The 14,849-nt window shown below is 44.9% G+C and overlaps 1 protein-coding gene across 1 annotated transcript in view; it reads left to right on the top strand.

The window, feature by feature from the left end:
* The window catches only part of RABGAP1 (RAB GTPase activating protein 1), a 967,778-nt gene that overhangs the window by 787,150 nt on the left and 165,779 nt on the right, over positions 1 to 14,849 (top strand). The window contains exons 21-22 of the mRNA XM_086921082.1: positions 127 to 219; positions 2,699 to 2,809. Coding sequence (XP_086777208.1) covers positions 127 to 219; positions 2,699 to 2,809 — 204 coding nt within the window. The remainder of the gene's footprint in view (positions 1 to 126; positions 220 to 2,698; positions 2,810 to 14,849) is intronic.

The raw sequence follows: 14,849 nt of genomic DNA, 5'->3' as shown, positions 1-14,849 counted from the left end.
TGTCTAAGTTCAAGTATTTGTTCTCATAAAAATAAATTAACAGCAATTAGTCATCTTTATTCTTCAATCCGGGGTAATGTTCATACAAATATTTGTGATTTATGATGATGTTTGTTTTATCTACAGATTGGTCTAAAAAAGTTAAAGAAATATGAAAAAGAATACCATACTATGAGGGAACAGCAAGCTGAACAAGAGGATCCTGTAGAGAGATTTGAGGTATGTTCCTCAAGCAGCTAAAAACTGACATTTCAAACATTTTGCTCAAATGTAATTTTTGCTAGAATTCATTGTTTTGAATGTTTGTCCAATTTCAAACTTCTAATGCAGAATTGGCCCTGAGGACAAGGAGTTGTAACCTTCTATTCTTTGATGGCATTAGTTTATTTTCTTAAATGATACACAATGATATGAACAACATTTCATCAGTATATATAATGCATGTGGAGGGGCCTGGATTATCCTTGATAGTTGTTTTTGATCGTGTTTCTCAAGAATATTTTGTCAATGAAACAGATTTAAGTTCTTATGAGCAATTTAATAGAAATCCCCAGATAAGCTGAGATGGGTTGGGCGGATTTAACTAAAAACTCTGCAAGATTCTACGTAGTTCTGCTAAAGGCGGAATTCCAGTCCATGGCTCTGCTCGCACTGATTTTTAGTGCTGGGAGCTTGTAAAATCTCATCAGGAGTCAGGGTAGCACGGCGGTTGGTAGAGTCTTTGTCACACTCCTCGCTCCCAGTGGAGCACAGAGTGGGAAAACGTCCGCACTCTGCCTGTGGAGCGTAGTTTAATGCTCACCCCTAATGCTGAGCACTCCCATCAATGCTGAACACTTAAAAAAAAAAAAAAAAAGTTTCCATAAGTAGGACCAATGTGCCATGTTTCTCCAACTATAACAGTGTTGCAGGAGGTGTTGTTATCTAGCACTGTTCCAACGGTTACATTTTCTTTGTTAGGTTAGATGACTATTATTTGAGAACTTGGGATTTCTCGCCATATTATGTTAGATGACATGTCTCTGACTTTGAATAATGTTGTTATTCACTGTTGCCTTTATCTACGGAGTTCAAGTTCAAAATAGCAGCATAATGTGGCCCCGTTAAGGCTCTGTACATAAATGTTTTATACATTTACTTAGTGCTAGAACAAAGGAGTATTCCTTTGTGAAGTTGTATCTATGACTACACTTAAGCACATTTTTGACAGGAACACTTTGTTCAGCTTCATTCTCCATGCTCCTTGATGGTAGATATGCAACAGGAAATATTTTCATTCTTGCCTTTTCACTGCTTAATCTTGGGCTGTATATCTACTTGTATAAGATATTCAACAGTTCTACACACAAAGCAGGTGGCTGTTGCCCAGTGGTGTCTGCTTTGTCTTTGACCAGTGGCGGCAAATGCCATACAAAGAGGAAAGGAATGCTTTGTTTTCAAGTTCCAGCGGACTCCTATTTACCAGTGAAGGACAGCGGACAGGCTATTCATTTAGTTATCGGCATGTATAGTGATTAACGTTTTCTAGACGTCTGACTTAGTATCAAAAAGAGTGACTGCATTACAATATTTCCTTTGCTTTAGCATGTAAAGACACATAGCACAAAATTTTGCATGATGCATATATAGGTAATGGAGTCAGTGGAGTAGAGTGACCTATTTTTTACAAATCATGTGGGAGAGAAATTATCTCCTCCTCTGGATGGTTTGCTTGTGGATTTGTGAGTGAATTAAAAATTTAGACTTTAGGTGGGATCATAGAAATATTGTTCATAGGCACTAGAAATGGGGACAGACTTCTTTAGAATGGAATCCTGAGACATAAAAATAATCCTCATTGCTTCATGCATTTCTGCCAACCGCTGTATGATACAACCTCACTCAATATCTCAGTTTGCTCTCCCAATATACTAGGTCCAATTGTGTCCTGACAGAGGTCAGTGAAATCACACTGGTCTGTGCATAGATAAGAAACTAAAAGACATTTCTAATCTGAACTAGTTGTGCCATGAATAAGAAAAATACATCACAGGGTCATAGTACAGATCTTACAAAGAAAACCAGTGTACATTGATCTGACTTACACTGTATAACTACTACTGTTATTTAATTAACCCCAGTGATTTTATTCATCTTTTCATTAGCGCATACGCATTCAGGACAAGGGTAAAAAATGTGTATTTGATTTTGTAGCTCAGAGTGTTCTTTTATTGATAGTAATTTATGCAGCATTACATAATATTTAAGCAAAATTAATATTTGGATCCATTAGGGATAGTCAGTGCAACCAAGAGACTACTTTGCCAAATTAGATTGAACAAGCTTGGCTTAAATGGAGTTAAGATAAGTCCATCACCCCACAAATGGCACCTTCAATGTAATATGGGGACAGGCACCTGTTGGCAATCAGAGACCTCCTTTAATGATGACGTGCTTCCAAAAAGGCATCTCCTTGTAGATAGTGGCAATGTACACACTCCTTTATTTTGGTAAATGACTAAAGGTTTTTGTGACTGATGCAGTGGTGTATTGATGTTTGAAAGTAACAAAGTGGGAGGCTTTTAGGGATACTGTTGCCGTTCCATAATGTCATTAAACCATATTGAATAGCTATGGAAGATTTTATTCCCATTCACTTATGATAGGTTAAAGAAAAAGAAAAAAAATGTCAAAAAGTAATTTATCTTTTTTTCTCCAGCGCGAGAACAGACGTCTCCAAGAAGCAAACATGAGACTTGAACAAGAAAATGATGACCTTGCCCATGAATTGGTTACAAGCAAGATAGCTTTACGGAAAGATTTGGATAATGTAAGTCTAACTTAAATTGGGTTTGCATTTTCCAAACAGTTTAAAACTAAACAAATTAGACAGAAGTTTGTATTGTGTGGTGGCTAAAGGCACCTGGCTTTTCCATAGTTGTAATAAGTCTTTCCCATACTTGTAATAAGTCTTTCCCATACTTGTAATAAGTCTTTCCCAGCAGCCACTGGTTTATATTGTGTGCATTAAGACAAAGTAATCTCTGCCATACGATATAAAAACATTATTTTAGGCTTCATTGATGTATTACAACACACAATCGAAAACTGCTTTACTCTCTGTATATTTTTGAACTGGTTGACGGCTTTTCTTTTTTTTTTTTATTTCCTTCTTTCTGGTTCTTAAATACTGTAAATGGCAGGATAGCTGTGCCTTTTGCTGAAACAAGTGTGAAAGTCTTCATGAAAAGATAATCTCTGTGTGAATTAGAACCTGTAGGTACTCTTGATACGTTATATTCAGCCCAACTAAATAATATGTCAATAAAGTGACTGGAACAGATAGACAATTATACTCAAGGAACCAGAACCTACCTGATGGGCCATAAGCTGTGTAAGGGTAGCGAGGTAGAGAACAGAGAATCATATTGACCTGTATTTGTGTTATACTGCTATGCACTGTTAAACCTAATTAAATAACAAGATTTATTTTTTTAAGTCAATACTTTAATGGATTCACTCTGATCAGGTTCTGTTCACCACTAAATCCTTAACATAAATTTGATCATTACTTTTAGGGACTACTTTCTGTAACCTCCCTTTAGACATTTGAAACACTGTATTCTGATGGATACTTCTAACCGCAAAGTCCTCATCTTGAGAATATCCCCAGACACTGGACTAAACCTGGAAGGTGTTTCATCATAGCCCATGTGCGCCAGTAGATGGTGTTGTGCAGCTCTGTGTCAATTCCAGAGCTGATGGCTGTATGTAGGCCCCACCCAAAAGCTGTGATGTCAGTTCATTCCTTTGCGACCTCTAGTACTTGTATCCAGAGCTAGACCCTGACTTGCTTTTTCATCAGTTGAAAAGTTTTATCGTCTAAACATTTCTCAAAGATTGTGCAAGGGAACATTTGCACTCCTACAACCACAGGGTTTAGCTTTGTAGGGACTTTCACAAACGGGTGTCTGTGACAGATAACCACAAAGTGTTGCTCTGGTGTTTTGGATCAGGATAAGTCTCCAAGTCATGCGAGGCGTGTGTCCTGATAAACCAGAAGGCGATCCAGGATGGCGAAGACAAGCTGTATGTCGCTGTACATGACAGGAAGTTGCATAAGGTCCGCACCCGCTTGGAGTTGAGGACACAGACCCATTCCAGCTCTCTGGGCTGCTCCAGCGGCAAGTCCTTGTTGTAGCCTGAGTCTTCAGGTAAGTCCCAATCCAAAAACAAAACGCCCAAGTGGGTTTCATCCCAGGCTTACCACTCTCTTTCTGAAAAGTAGCAAGAGCATCAAGGTGCCTCTTGGTCTCACTCCTTGTCCCCTACAGAATAGATGATTCTGCAGCTGATCCAATGAATCCTGAATTTTCAGGGTCATCGATGATATCACAACAGATTGTGGCATTTATGGAGGCCATGCTTTAAATCTTAGACACCCTCTGGTACGTTCTTGAGCCACAATGATCCACTGAAGCCTCCAGTCTGGTTACTGCCATCGGGTCTACCCTCTGGATCATCTGTCCCTTCTGAAGCCTCTTTGGGGTCATCTCTGACTTACATGCTGACTCCATACCCTGCACCACAATCTATGCTTGTTCCTTCTGCGTTTACATGGCCGCAACGCTGAAGACACCAGATAAGGATGCCGTTCCCATTGTTTTGTCTAACTCCAAACCAAACCTCTGAACCCTCAACTAAACTCTGTTCTAGCACTGCTTTGACGCTCCCAGACCCAGGTTAATCTGACTGATAAGGCAGTGCCTTTGCCCAAGAGTCGTCCTGCTGATTGGACTCTGACTCTGGTGGCGGTAGGGATACATTTTCTCCACAATAAGACAATGACAATTTTTATCTGGACCTACAAGAGGACAGTAGACTGGACACTTCCTCTGTGACAGGGCCTGGTTCTCCCTCTGGCACTTCCATGGATGAGTCAGCTGCATTTGCCAGAGTCCTCAAACAAGCAGCTTATGTTCTAGACCTACGTTACCTTTTGTTGAGGTGAACTAACATCTTCATTGAATTTTGCAACTCTGACTGACTGACATTCTGATCCTTTGCTGCTGTTCAATGAAACACTGACACCATCATGGGCACTTGGGCTAAACCCTGCTCCTGTCTACCTTTTGCTTTTGTAGCTCTAAGTGGGAAGGGTATGCCCAGACGTGGGTCCCGTGCTCATTGCGCCACTGGATTCAAGCTAGCCAGGCTGATATGGGGTGATGCCCTGGAACAGGTCCCAGGATGAATCCTTCTGGAAGGAACTGGCTTTGCAGGTCAGGGTGGACTGTACCTACGAGGAGCAGGGTCAAGACTGATTGCATATGGCTGGATCAAAACTGGGGTGGCGTGCAAAAAAACAATGGATTAAACCCAGATCTTTGTGACTGGGGTGAATGTTTGCATTGTACAGTATTCTGTTGATCATTTGTTCCTTTTGTTTTTGAAAACAGACTGGTGACACGACTCCACAGAACAACCCTAAGTAACACTGCCTTTCGGACGCGGCATCCTACAACTGAGAGCCTGGATTGCAGGCATCTACTAGCAGGCCTAATCTCAATTTTCTTTATCTACAGTGCCCCTTCCCCGATAGTCACGAAGATCTGAGGCATTTGGAAAGAGGATGTTTTCATCAGCTAGCCTGCCCATCATTCAGTTTGTACCAGCTGTTTGTGGGGTAGGTAGTCCCAAGCCTTTTGAGGCATGGTCTGACTGGGACAGAAAATAGGCCTGGACACCACAATAAGTGGCCCTCAATAACGAATCACATAGCTAAAAAAGTGGCCTACATTTTCAAATAGGGCAGCTTTGCACTTGTTGTATAGGTGTTCTGCCAGGTATGATGGGTGACTGCATGCATTTGTGCTTGCTATTGCCAGGGTTTGTGGTGATATTGAGGAAATCAACAGTGAAAACCGTCCCACCAGACCATCAAACAGGCCCATAAACAACAAAAGAAACAGCCCACACACTGACTTATCAGACAAGGCCTGAGCACTGCCTGAATGTCCTATAGGCCAGTCCAAGTCCGCTGTGTCGCGGAGATCGTGTTAGAAATTCCAGAAGGGTTCTGAGCCAACTGGGCCCAGACCATTTGCATGGTCATATGGTCAGGCCTACAAAGGACTGACTGTTTAGGTGAGTTGTCGGGTCTAGTGTGGCGCTCTACTCCACGCATTAGTGAGATTCACAGGCTTTTTGTCTGACATTCTAGCAATATATTCATGGATCTGTGTTTTGGTGGTTCTCACCTTTTTTATCTGTTATATTGCTGGGGTTCACAATAAACATGCCTTAATCACACTGAACTTCTGTGCAGAGGCTCACTTTCATCAGAGCCATCTTGAATATGGTGGATCTTTGGGTCTTGTTTTTTTATACTTTGTCTCCTGGCGCGTAGGGATGTCCGCTAGGAAGGTGGTTTTCAAGCCTTGTGGTGCCTGTCACCAAAAGATGTCAGTGACGTACCCACATTTGGTGTGCCTCTGGTGTTTGGAGCGCTACCACGATGCCCAGACCTGCATCAATTGCCACACCATGCACCCAAGACCTTGATGGAGCGTTTCCTCAAACTCCTCGAGACACAACCCTCACCATCTAGGTCGAGAGGAAGGTCTCTAGATCTGCCGCAGAGCCACTCCAAGCGTTCGTCGTCGCAGTCGAGGTCAGGGAAGTCCATCTGTCACATGAAGAGCAAGAAGTCGAAGAGATCTTCAACTTCACCACATCTGTCAAAGGCATCTGAAAAGACGAGAAAGCATTGGCACACAAGGCCTAGCTCTGTGGTAAAGCTTGTGCATGGCCAGTTTCTCTGATTGTCATCCCTGAGTTTACAGAAGCCGGAGCGTCCCTTCCCAATTGCGCAAATTTTATGAGGCCATTCACCTATTATTTGGGTGGCCCATCCCTGTTGCAGCACTATCGGACCCCAAGGGCTCGGGAGGGACCCCAAGTGGTCTCCCGCCAGCGGGTTCTTCCCTGGCGCCGGTCAGGCCCCTCGATCTTCCCCAGCACCTGCTCTTGTGCTGATGCCGTCGGCGCTGCGCATGCATGGCCCGACTCCGACACGTGGCAGTCAAGGCAAACTTCTTGATGGAGGTGCTTCAACCAGGAGTTGTCCCCACAGAACCATTACTCTTAATTAATCAAGCCTTGTGCATAGGTCAATTTCCCGCCACCATTACCCTGCCCCCAAGGGACCCCAGTTTCCTCACCCAGTAACGCACTCTAGAGCTTGGTGGTCCAGGCCTGTACCTCCAAGGTTGACTCCAGCACATTTCTACCACTCCACCAGTCAGGGAATCACAAAAGGCTGGATACTTCTGGGAACAAGATGTTCTCTTCCACCATCCTGATACTATGGTCTGGGAACACCACTCCAATCTTAGGCCGATACTTCCATACCATATGGGACTCTATTGCGCAAGTGGTACTATACCATCACCGCCCGGTACCTGCGCAGCAAACTATGACAACACTGAGGGCTACCCCACACTGGTACTATACCAAACATATAGCATGATGATGACATTAATTGACAAAAGCATGCCACGCAATAATTGCTTACACTATTGGCTACTAACAACCCTTGCAAATCTAGAGACTATTTAGATAATCACCCACTGAGTAATGCGCTTAAGCATCACATAAGGTGCAGAGTAAAAGCTGCCTCACAATACACAGCCCACAAATTACACTCGTCACTTTTGCCATTCATTGTTTTCTCTCACTGTATGGTGCGCAAATGTTTTTTATGTCTATGAAAATGTTGTTGTCACGTGGTATTGTTTGACCACAATGACAACTTAAACAAGCATTTACAATGCAATGGTCTTGGCATTGTTAAAGTTAGAGCTATTGGCATTGCTCATGACACTATTTTTATTTATGTTTTGGTTTTTTAAAGCATAAATAAATGGCATTGTCATTTCCAATGCCAATAGCTTAATCACTCGCAAATGAGACCTATTGCAGTTGCACCCACACAGGGCCACACACACAAAGCCACACACACACACACACATACAGACATTTTTCTGCATTCTGTCCATTAACTGTGTTTTTTGCAATTTTCACCCCGAGTGGGCTTGGTATGCTCAGACGTGAGTCCCAGTCTCTCCACATCACTGGAGTCAAGCTATCCAGGCTGAAGAAGGCTGATAGCCAGAAACCCGTCCTTGGATGCTTGATTCCGGTCTAGGAAAGACATGGCTTGGTAGTTCGGGCTGGACTGTTCCCATGAGGCACAGGGTCAAGGCTGATTTGCATATAGCCAGTGTCTGACCTAGGGTGGTGTGGAGTGCAAAATGGATTTAGGCCCAGACCTTTGTACTGGGGTGAATGTAAGACATTGTTCTGCATTCTGTCCATCAACTGTGTTTTTTGCAACACACACATACAGAGCCAACCACACAGAGCCACCCACAGAGTCATTCACATAGAGCCACCCACACACACACAGCCTCCCCCCCCCCCAACACACACACAGAGCCAAATACACAGAGAGAGCCACAAACAGAGAGCCACACACAGGGAACAGAGGCCAGAAAAAACGCTCACAACGAGGGAATAGAGGCCAGAAAAAACGCTCACAACGAGGAAACAGAGGCCAGAAAAGCAAGCACAACGAGGGAACAGGGGGCAGAAAATCAAGCACAACGAGGGAACAGGGAGCAGAAAAGCAATCCAAACGAGGGAGCAGAGGCCAGAAAAGCACGCACAACGAGCGAACAGGGGGCAGGAAAGCAAGCACAATGAGGGAGCAGGGGGCAGGAAAGCAAGCACGACGAGGGAACAGGGGGCAGATAAGCAAGCACAACGAGGAAATAGGGAGCAGAAAAGCACGCACAACAAGGGAACAGGGGGCAGAAAAGCAAGCACAACGAGGGAACAGGAAAGCAAACACAACGAGGGAACAGGGTTTTTAAAGGGGGGCTTGAAACGGGTCTCCATCGGACTTTGTTTTGTGCCCTGGCACAGGCGGTCAGTTTTTTCCACACTGCAGTGACAGTAGGCACATCGATGTGCACTGCTCACTTCTCACTAGTGGAGAAGTTACGGCATGACGTCATGCAAGGTGAGCGTTGCTGGGGAAGGGAAATCCTTTAAAGAGAGCAATTTTCTCTCTCTGGATTTCCCTTCTCTCTTTGAAACTCAGGTGCAGCTACATTGTCGTGGTGTCACCAGAGATTTAAGTGGAAGCTTTTTCAAAATGATATACAAGCCATAGTTGCTGCTTATTTATCTTATGCAACTAACAACCATTGACAAAACCAATAGTCCTGACTTGTTGTAGGTATGATGTTACTTGTTTTTATCATATATCTGGATGCAATGACAGAAACAGCAAAATACAAGTCGGGCGGCACACTATGCTAGCGCATATTTTTAGTTTGAGTTTTAAGCCACGCCCTTAATTGCGTTGACCACACCCCTTTGAGAGACCCCCGAGTTTTTGTTTCCCACTTAAAGCCCTGCTTTTGCCTGGTAGTTTTGTAAGGTGGTACAGCAATGTGTAGCGCGGTTTGTAAGTGTGGATGCAAAGCAGGCTTCACGCACTGCTCCTGTGTCTGGTTGCACTTTCTTGCCCAAGAGCGATACCAAATCACAAAGGCGTCTGAGATGAAACTACCTGACTCAGCCAGCTCCTGTGGTGAGACGGAGCACAACATTTATTTTTTGAAGAAAACCTTCTGAGCAGCCCGTGTGTTTTGTTGGAGTGGCTATCCGCGGGGGCGGAAGGGACTCGTGAGAAATCGCTGTGGTGCGTTATGAAAAGCGAGCAGCCGTTACCTCAGACCAGCTCACCACCACCCTCAGCCAGAACCTGCCCACCAACACGACGGACCCCGACGAGGCAGCCCGCAATCTCACAGTGGCTCACCGACTGCGCCGATGAACTCGCACCACTGAAGAAACCCAGCGGACCCGGCAACATGAAAGCCACGTGGTTTACCAACGACCTCAAAATTTCCAAGAAAACCTGCCGCACACTCGAGAAAGCCTGGCGCCACGACCAGACAGCAGAGAACATGACAGCCCTCAAGAACGCCACGCGCAAACACCACCAGCTGATCCGCACCACCAAGAAGACAACATTCAGTAAACGACTGGACAACAACACCCACAACAGCAAGGTACTCTTCAGCATCGTCTAAGAGCTCTCCAACCCCAGCGCCTGCAACAACAACATCACACCCTCGCAAGACCTCTGCGACTCCCTCGCCTCGTTCTTTCACAGCAAGATCGCCGACATACGCAACAGCTTCGGCACACCCGCCAACCACCGAACCAGCGCCCCCCACCACCACCCTCTGCACCTGGACACCTGTCAACACCAAAGACACCACCCGCATGATGAACACCATCCACTCCGGATCACCTACCGACCCCTGCCCGCACCACATCTTCAACAAAGCTGTCTCCGTCATCGCACCCCAGCTCTGGAACATCATCAACAGCTCCTTCACTTCCGCCACCTTTCTGGAAAGCTGGAAGCATGCCGAGCTGAGCTCCCACCTGAAGAAACCCACCATGGACCCCACGGACCTGAAGAACTTCCGCCCCATCTCGCTCCTCCCCTTCCCAGCCAAAGTCATCGAGAAGACAGTCAACAGACAACTCTCCACCTTCCTTGAGACCAACGGATCCCTCGACCCCTCACAGTCCGGCTTCCGAGCAAACCACAGCACCGAGACCGCCCTCATCGCAGCCACCGACGACATCAGGTCCCTGCTCGACAACGGGGAAACGGCTGCCCTCATCCTCCTTGACCTCTCAGCAGCCTTCGACACCGTATGCCACCGCACCCTAACACAACGCCTCAGCAACACCGGAATCCAAGGAGCGGCACTGAAGTGGATCATCTCATTCCTCGCTGGAAGAACCCAGAGAGTCCGCCTCCCCCGTTCCGATCTGCGGCATCCCGCAAGGATCATCACGCAGCCCCACCCTCTTCAACATCTACATGAGCCCCCTCGCAGCTATAGCCCACCAACACAACCTCAACATCATCTCCTACGCCGACGACACCCAACTGATCCTCTCCCTCACCAACGACACCACCACCGCCAAAGCCAACCTCCAGGAAGGAATGAGAGACGTCGCAGAATGGATGAAGAGCAGCCGTCTGAAACTGAACTCAGACAAGATGGAAGTACTCATCCTCGGACCATCTCCCTCCGCCTGGGGCGACTCCTGGTGGGCCCTGGGCACCGCACCCAAGCCTACGGACCACGCACGCAATCTGTGCTTCATCCTGGACTCCTCCCTCACGATGACCAATTAAGTCAACACCGTCTCATCATCCGGTTTCAACACCCTGCGCCTGCTCCGAAAGATCTTCCGATGGATCCCCACCGAAACAGGAAGACGGTCACCCAGGCCCTCGTCACCAGCCGCCTGGACTACGGGAACACCCTCTACGCTGGAACTACAGCCAAACTCCAGAGAAGACTTCAGCGCATCCAGAACGCTTCAGCACGACTCATCCTGGACATCCCTTGCCGCAGCCACATCACCGCCCAACTGAAAGACCTTCACTGGCTCCCTGTCAACAAGAGAATCACGTTCAGACTCCTCTCCCACGCACACAAGGCTCTCCACGACATAGGCCCGCAGTACCTCAACAGCCGCCTCTCATTCTACACACCCACCCGCCAGCTCCGCTCCGCCAGCCTCGCCCTAGCGGCCGTCCCACGCTTTCGAAGATCCACCATAGAAGGAAGATCCTTCTCCTATCTAGCAGCGAAGACATGGAACTCCCTCCCCACGTACCTACGGCTGACCCGGGACCATCTCGTCTAAAGGAAACAGCTCAAGACCTGGCTGTTCGAGCAGTAGCGACCACCCTCCCCCTGACCCCCCCCCCCCCTCAGCGCCTTGAGACCCTTACGGGTGAGTAGCGCGCTCTATACATTTCTTTGATTTGATTTGAAGTCTACATAGCGTGATGTGTTCTCCAGTAAACCACCGCAGGCCGATATAATGGGCCTACCAGGAGGCTTGGTAATACATTTGTGAACTTTTTGGATAAAAAAAAAAATGGCTGTAATTTTTTTTGGGTGATAATTTTTCACAAATTTGAATTCGCCCTTAGAAAGTAAACCTGCTGACTTCCATGCTATAAGTTTTCCATAGAATTCATTGCGCGCTGTATTGACTTGTAGTTGATTACTTCGTTTGTAACCATCTCGATTGTTTAGTTGGCCCAATGCTTCCTTCATGTACATTTCATGTGGCCACAACACGATGTTGCCCCCTTTATCAGATTGGCGAATAATAATATTTTTTTGCGCTTGCAATTTCTTCACCAATTTATGATATTCATTATTTTGTTGGTTGATTTTTCTCGCTGAGTGCGTTGTTTTGTAATAAAGCGAATTTAATTCCTTTGTGACTTTTTCATTGAACAGGTCTAAATTGTCTCTCAGCATGAGGGGGCAAAATGTTGATTTGGATTTAAATGGAGTGCGCCACTTTCTCTTGTTTCCACTTCCATATGCTGAGATACTTGTGTGATTGTATTATTTTCAGCATGCAGTTCCTCCAAATCATTAAGTAACATTCCATCCTGTGTTGATAGTTCATTGAGATTGTCCACAGTTGATACTTGTACAGACGCTTGAATTTCTATGTTGGCCCCTCGCATTATGTGATTCTTGCGCAGCTTGAGTTTACGCACAAACTTGTACAAATCAATTCTGGTGTTAGCATAATTAAAATTCGCTTGTGGGCTGTATGACAATCCAAGTGACAAAGTGTTTGTTTCCTCATTGCTAAATTCCGTGTCTGTCAGATTAATTATTGTACTTGAATTCGCTTCTCTCGCCGTTACTTGTGTTGCCACTTTTGGTTCACCTTTTTCTTGTTGTTCGGCTTTGCTATTGGTACAGCATCGGCGTCTAGCTCTCCGTTTCTGGTTCCGGCTCTTGCTGCGTTTGCATTTCTCACATTGGACCTGAGGGTTTGTCGCCTGTCCTGGCGCAGGTAGTCGACCTCCTGCGCCAGGGGCCATTTTGGAAAACGCATAGCCTTTGATACTCTCGCCTGGTCTGGTTCAGACTCACTATCAACAGCAGAACTTAGGTCGGATGCAGAGGATTGCATGGCGAGATTGCCGCTAGTACTGGGTTGTTGGTCTCTTATCTGGATTATAGTGCCGGTTGTTTTCACATCATCAAACTTTCTAGCGAATGTGAACACACGTCCTTGTTTATAGCCGCATTTATCCCGGTAAAAGTTTTCCTCTTTTTTTATTATTTCCTCGTCTTTTTGCAATCTGACAAGCATTTCATTTCTATATTTTTGTATTATTTCAGTTTGCTCCAATTTAGCAATTTCATCATTGGTTTCTTCAATATTGCTTTGCAAAATTAATCTGTCACTTTCAGCATACTTGACCAGAATTTCAAACAAACGTCGTGAAGAATCTGAATTTGTCTCGATATGTCAATCCTTGTTCGTAAACTTCACTCCGGAGGTGGGAACGAACTGCATTGAAAGGCAAAAGCTGTTTTATTGTATTTTCACATTTTCATTGCAAGTGCATTGTCCATGACGCGTTTGGGCCGCTTTGAAACCGCCCTGATCACATAGTCGAGCTGCGATTCGTCGTGATTATTTACCCCCTTACACGTGATTTCCTTACAATAGATGTTGGCAACGGACTGTGGTTGCAATGGTTTATCTCCTCCACTAGAAGACAGGCTCCCTCCTGAGTATTGTTTAGTACGTATCACATCCTTTCTAATGCTTACTTCCCAGATATCAAGCAGGAAGAATTAGACATTCAGCAAATTGTCCATGAATACATACATGAATATTATCCTTTGGCAAAACCTATTAAAGGATGTACGGTGCTTAGGGCAATAAAAACCAGATCCCCATTCGTCAACGTGGAGTTCATTGCGTTTTCTTCACCAATTACACCAATAATCATTCACATACATTTGACAAAAATAATTTTACTTTGTCCTGAATGTGTTAAATAATCACAGTACTTATTGTTTATTTATGATGTAGAGAGGGGCCCACAAATAACTTTGTCCATGGGTAAAAAATGCAACATATATAAATCGTAGATCTGATGGAAAGCATAACTTGATTGATCAGTAATTCTTCTGCTTGATAAAAATACATACAAATTAAGCTATATGGGATGTACACTTAATTGACTGTAAATTGGCCACAGTCAAGTTGCCCCACAATAAATCCATAAAGTGAAATGTGCCTAAAAAGTGCCTTAGTGTGTTGACGTGCTATGGTACGGAAGCTGCATAGCAGAATTAACCATAATCCAGTTTGCATTGATTTACATGTCCTCCTCTTCCGTACTAGTGTAGTAAAGTGCTAATGCAACATAAAGTGACCCATGCATAGAGACAGAAAGTGATTTCATCTCACAAAGTGACCTGTGCATATAAATATATAATCACATCTATGGTAACCTAAGACCAGTACCTAAATCCTCTTTCTATTCAAGCAGCAACAGGTTTTATAGTGCATCATTGTGTATAAAGTGACAAGTTCCGAGATTGACCTTTCTAGCAATAATGTCATTGACTCTTTGGATTGGCCTAGTACCAACAACAGCAATGCTCTCGTAGGAAATTGTGCATGTCCTCACTGGTATTGAGTCCATTCTGTATATTAGTATCCAATTCAAGTATGAACTTGGACTCAGTGGCTTCAACCGTTTTCCCCTATTGCCCCCTCTTCTCAAAACTAGTACTGCACCTACCAGAAAGTATTTAAGGTTGCTTAAGTTGGTTTTATATACCAGTTTGAAATGGCTTGCTACTGGATATGTTGGATCAGAGTTAACTATAGCCCTGAGATGTAGTAGAATTCTAGTATGTACT

The sequence above is a fragment of the Lissotriton vulgaris genome, chromosome 5 (genome assembly GCF_964263255.1).
Source record: "Lissotriton vulgaris chromosome 5, aLisVul1.2, whole genome shotgun sequence".
In the NCBI taxonomy this organism is placed as follows: domain Eukaryota; kingdom Metazoa; phylum Chordata; class Amphibia; order Caudata; family Salamandridae; genus Lissotriton; species Lissotriton vulgaris.
The sequence above is the reverse complement of the archived record's forward strand: the minus strand, read 5'-3'. Positions and strand labels throughout refer to the sequence as shown.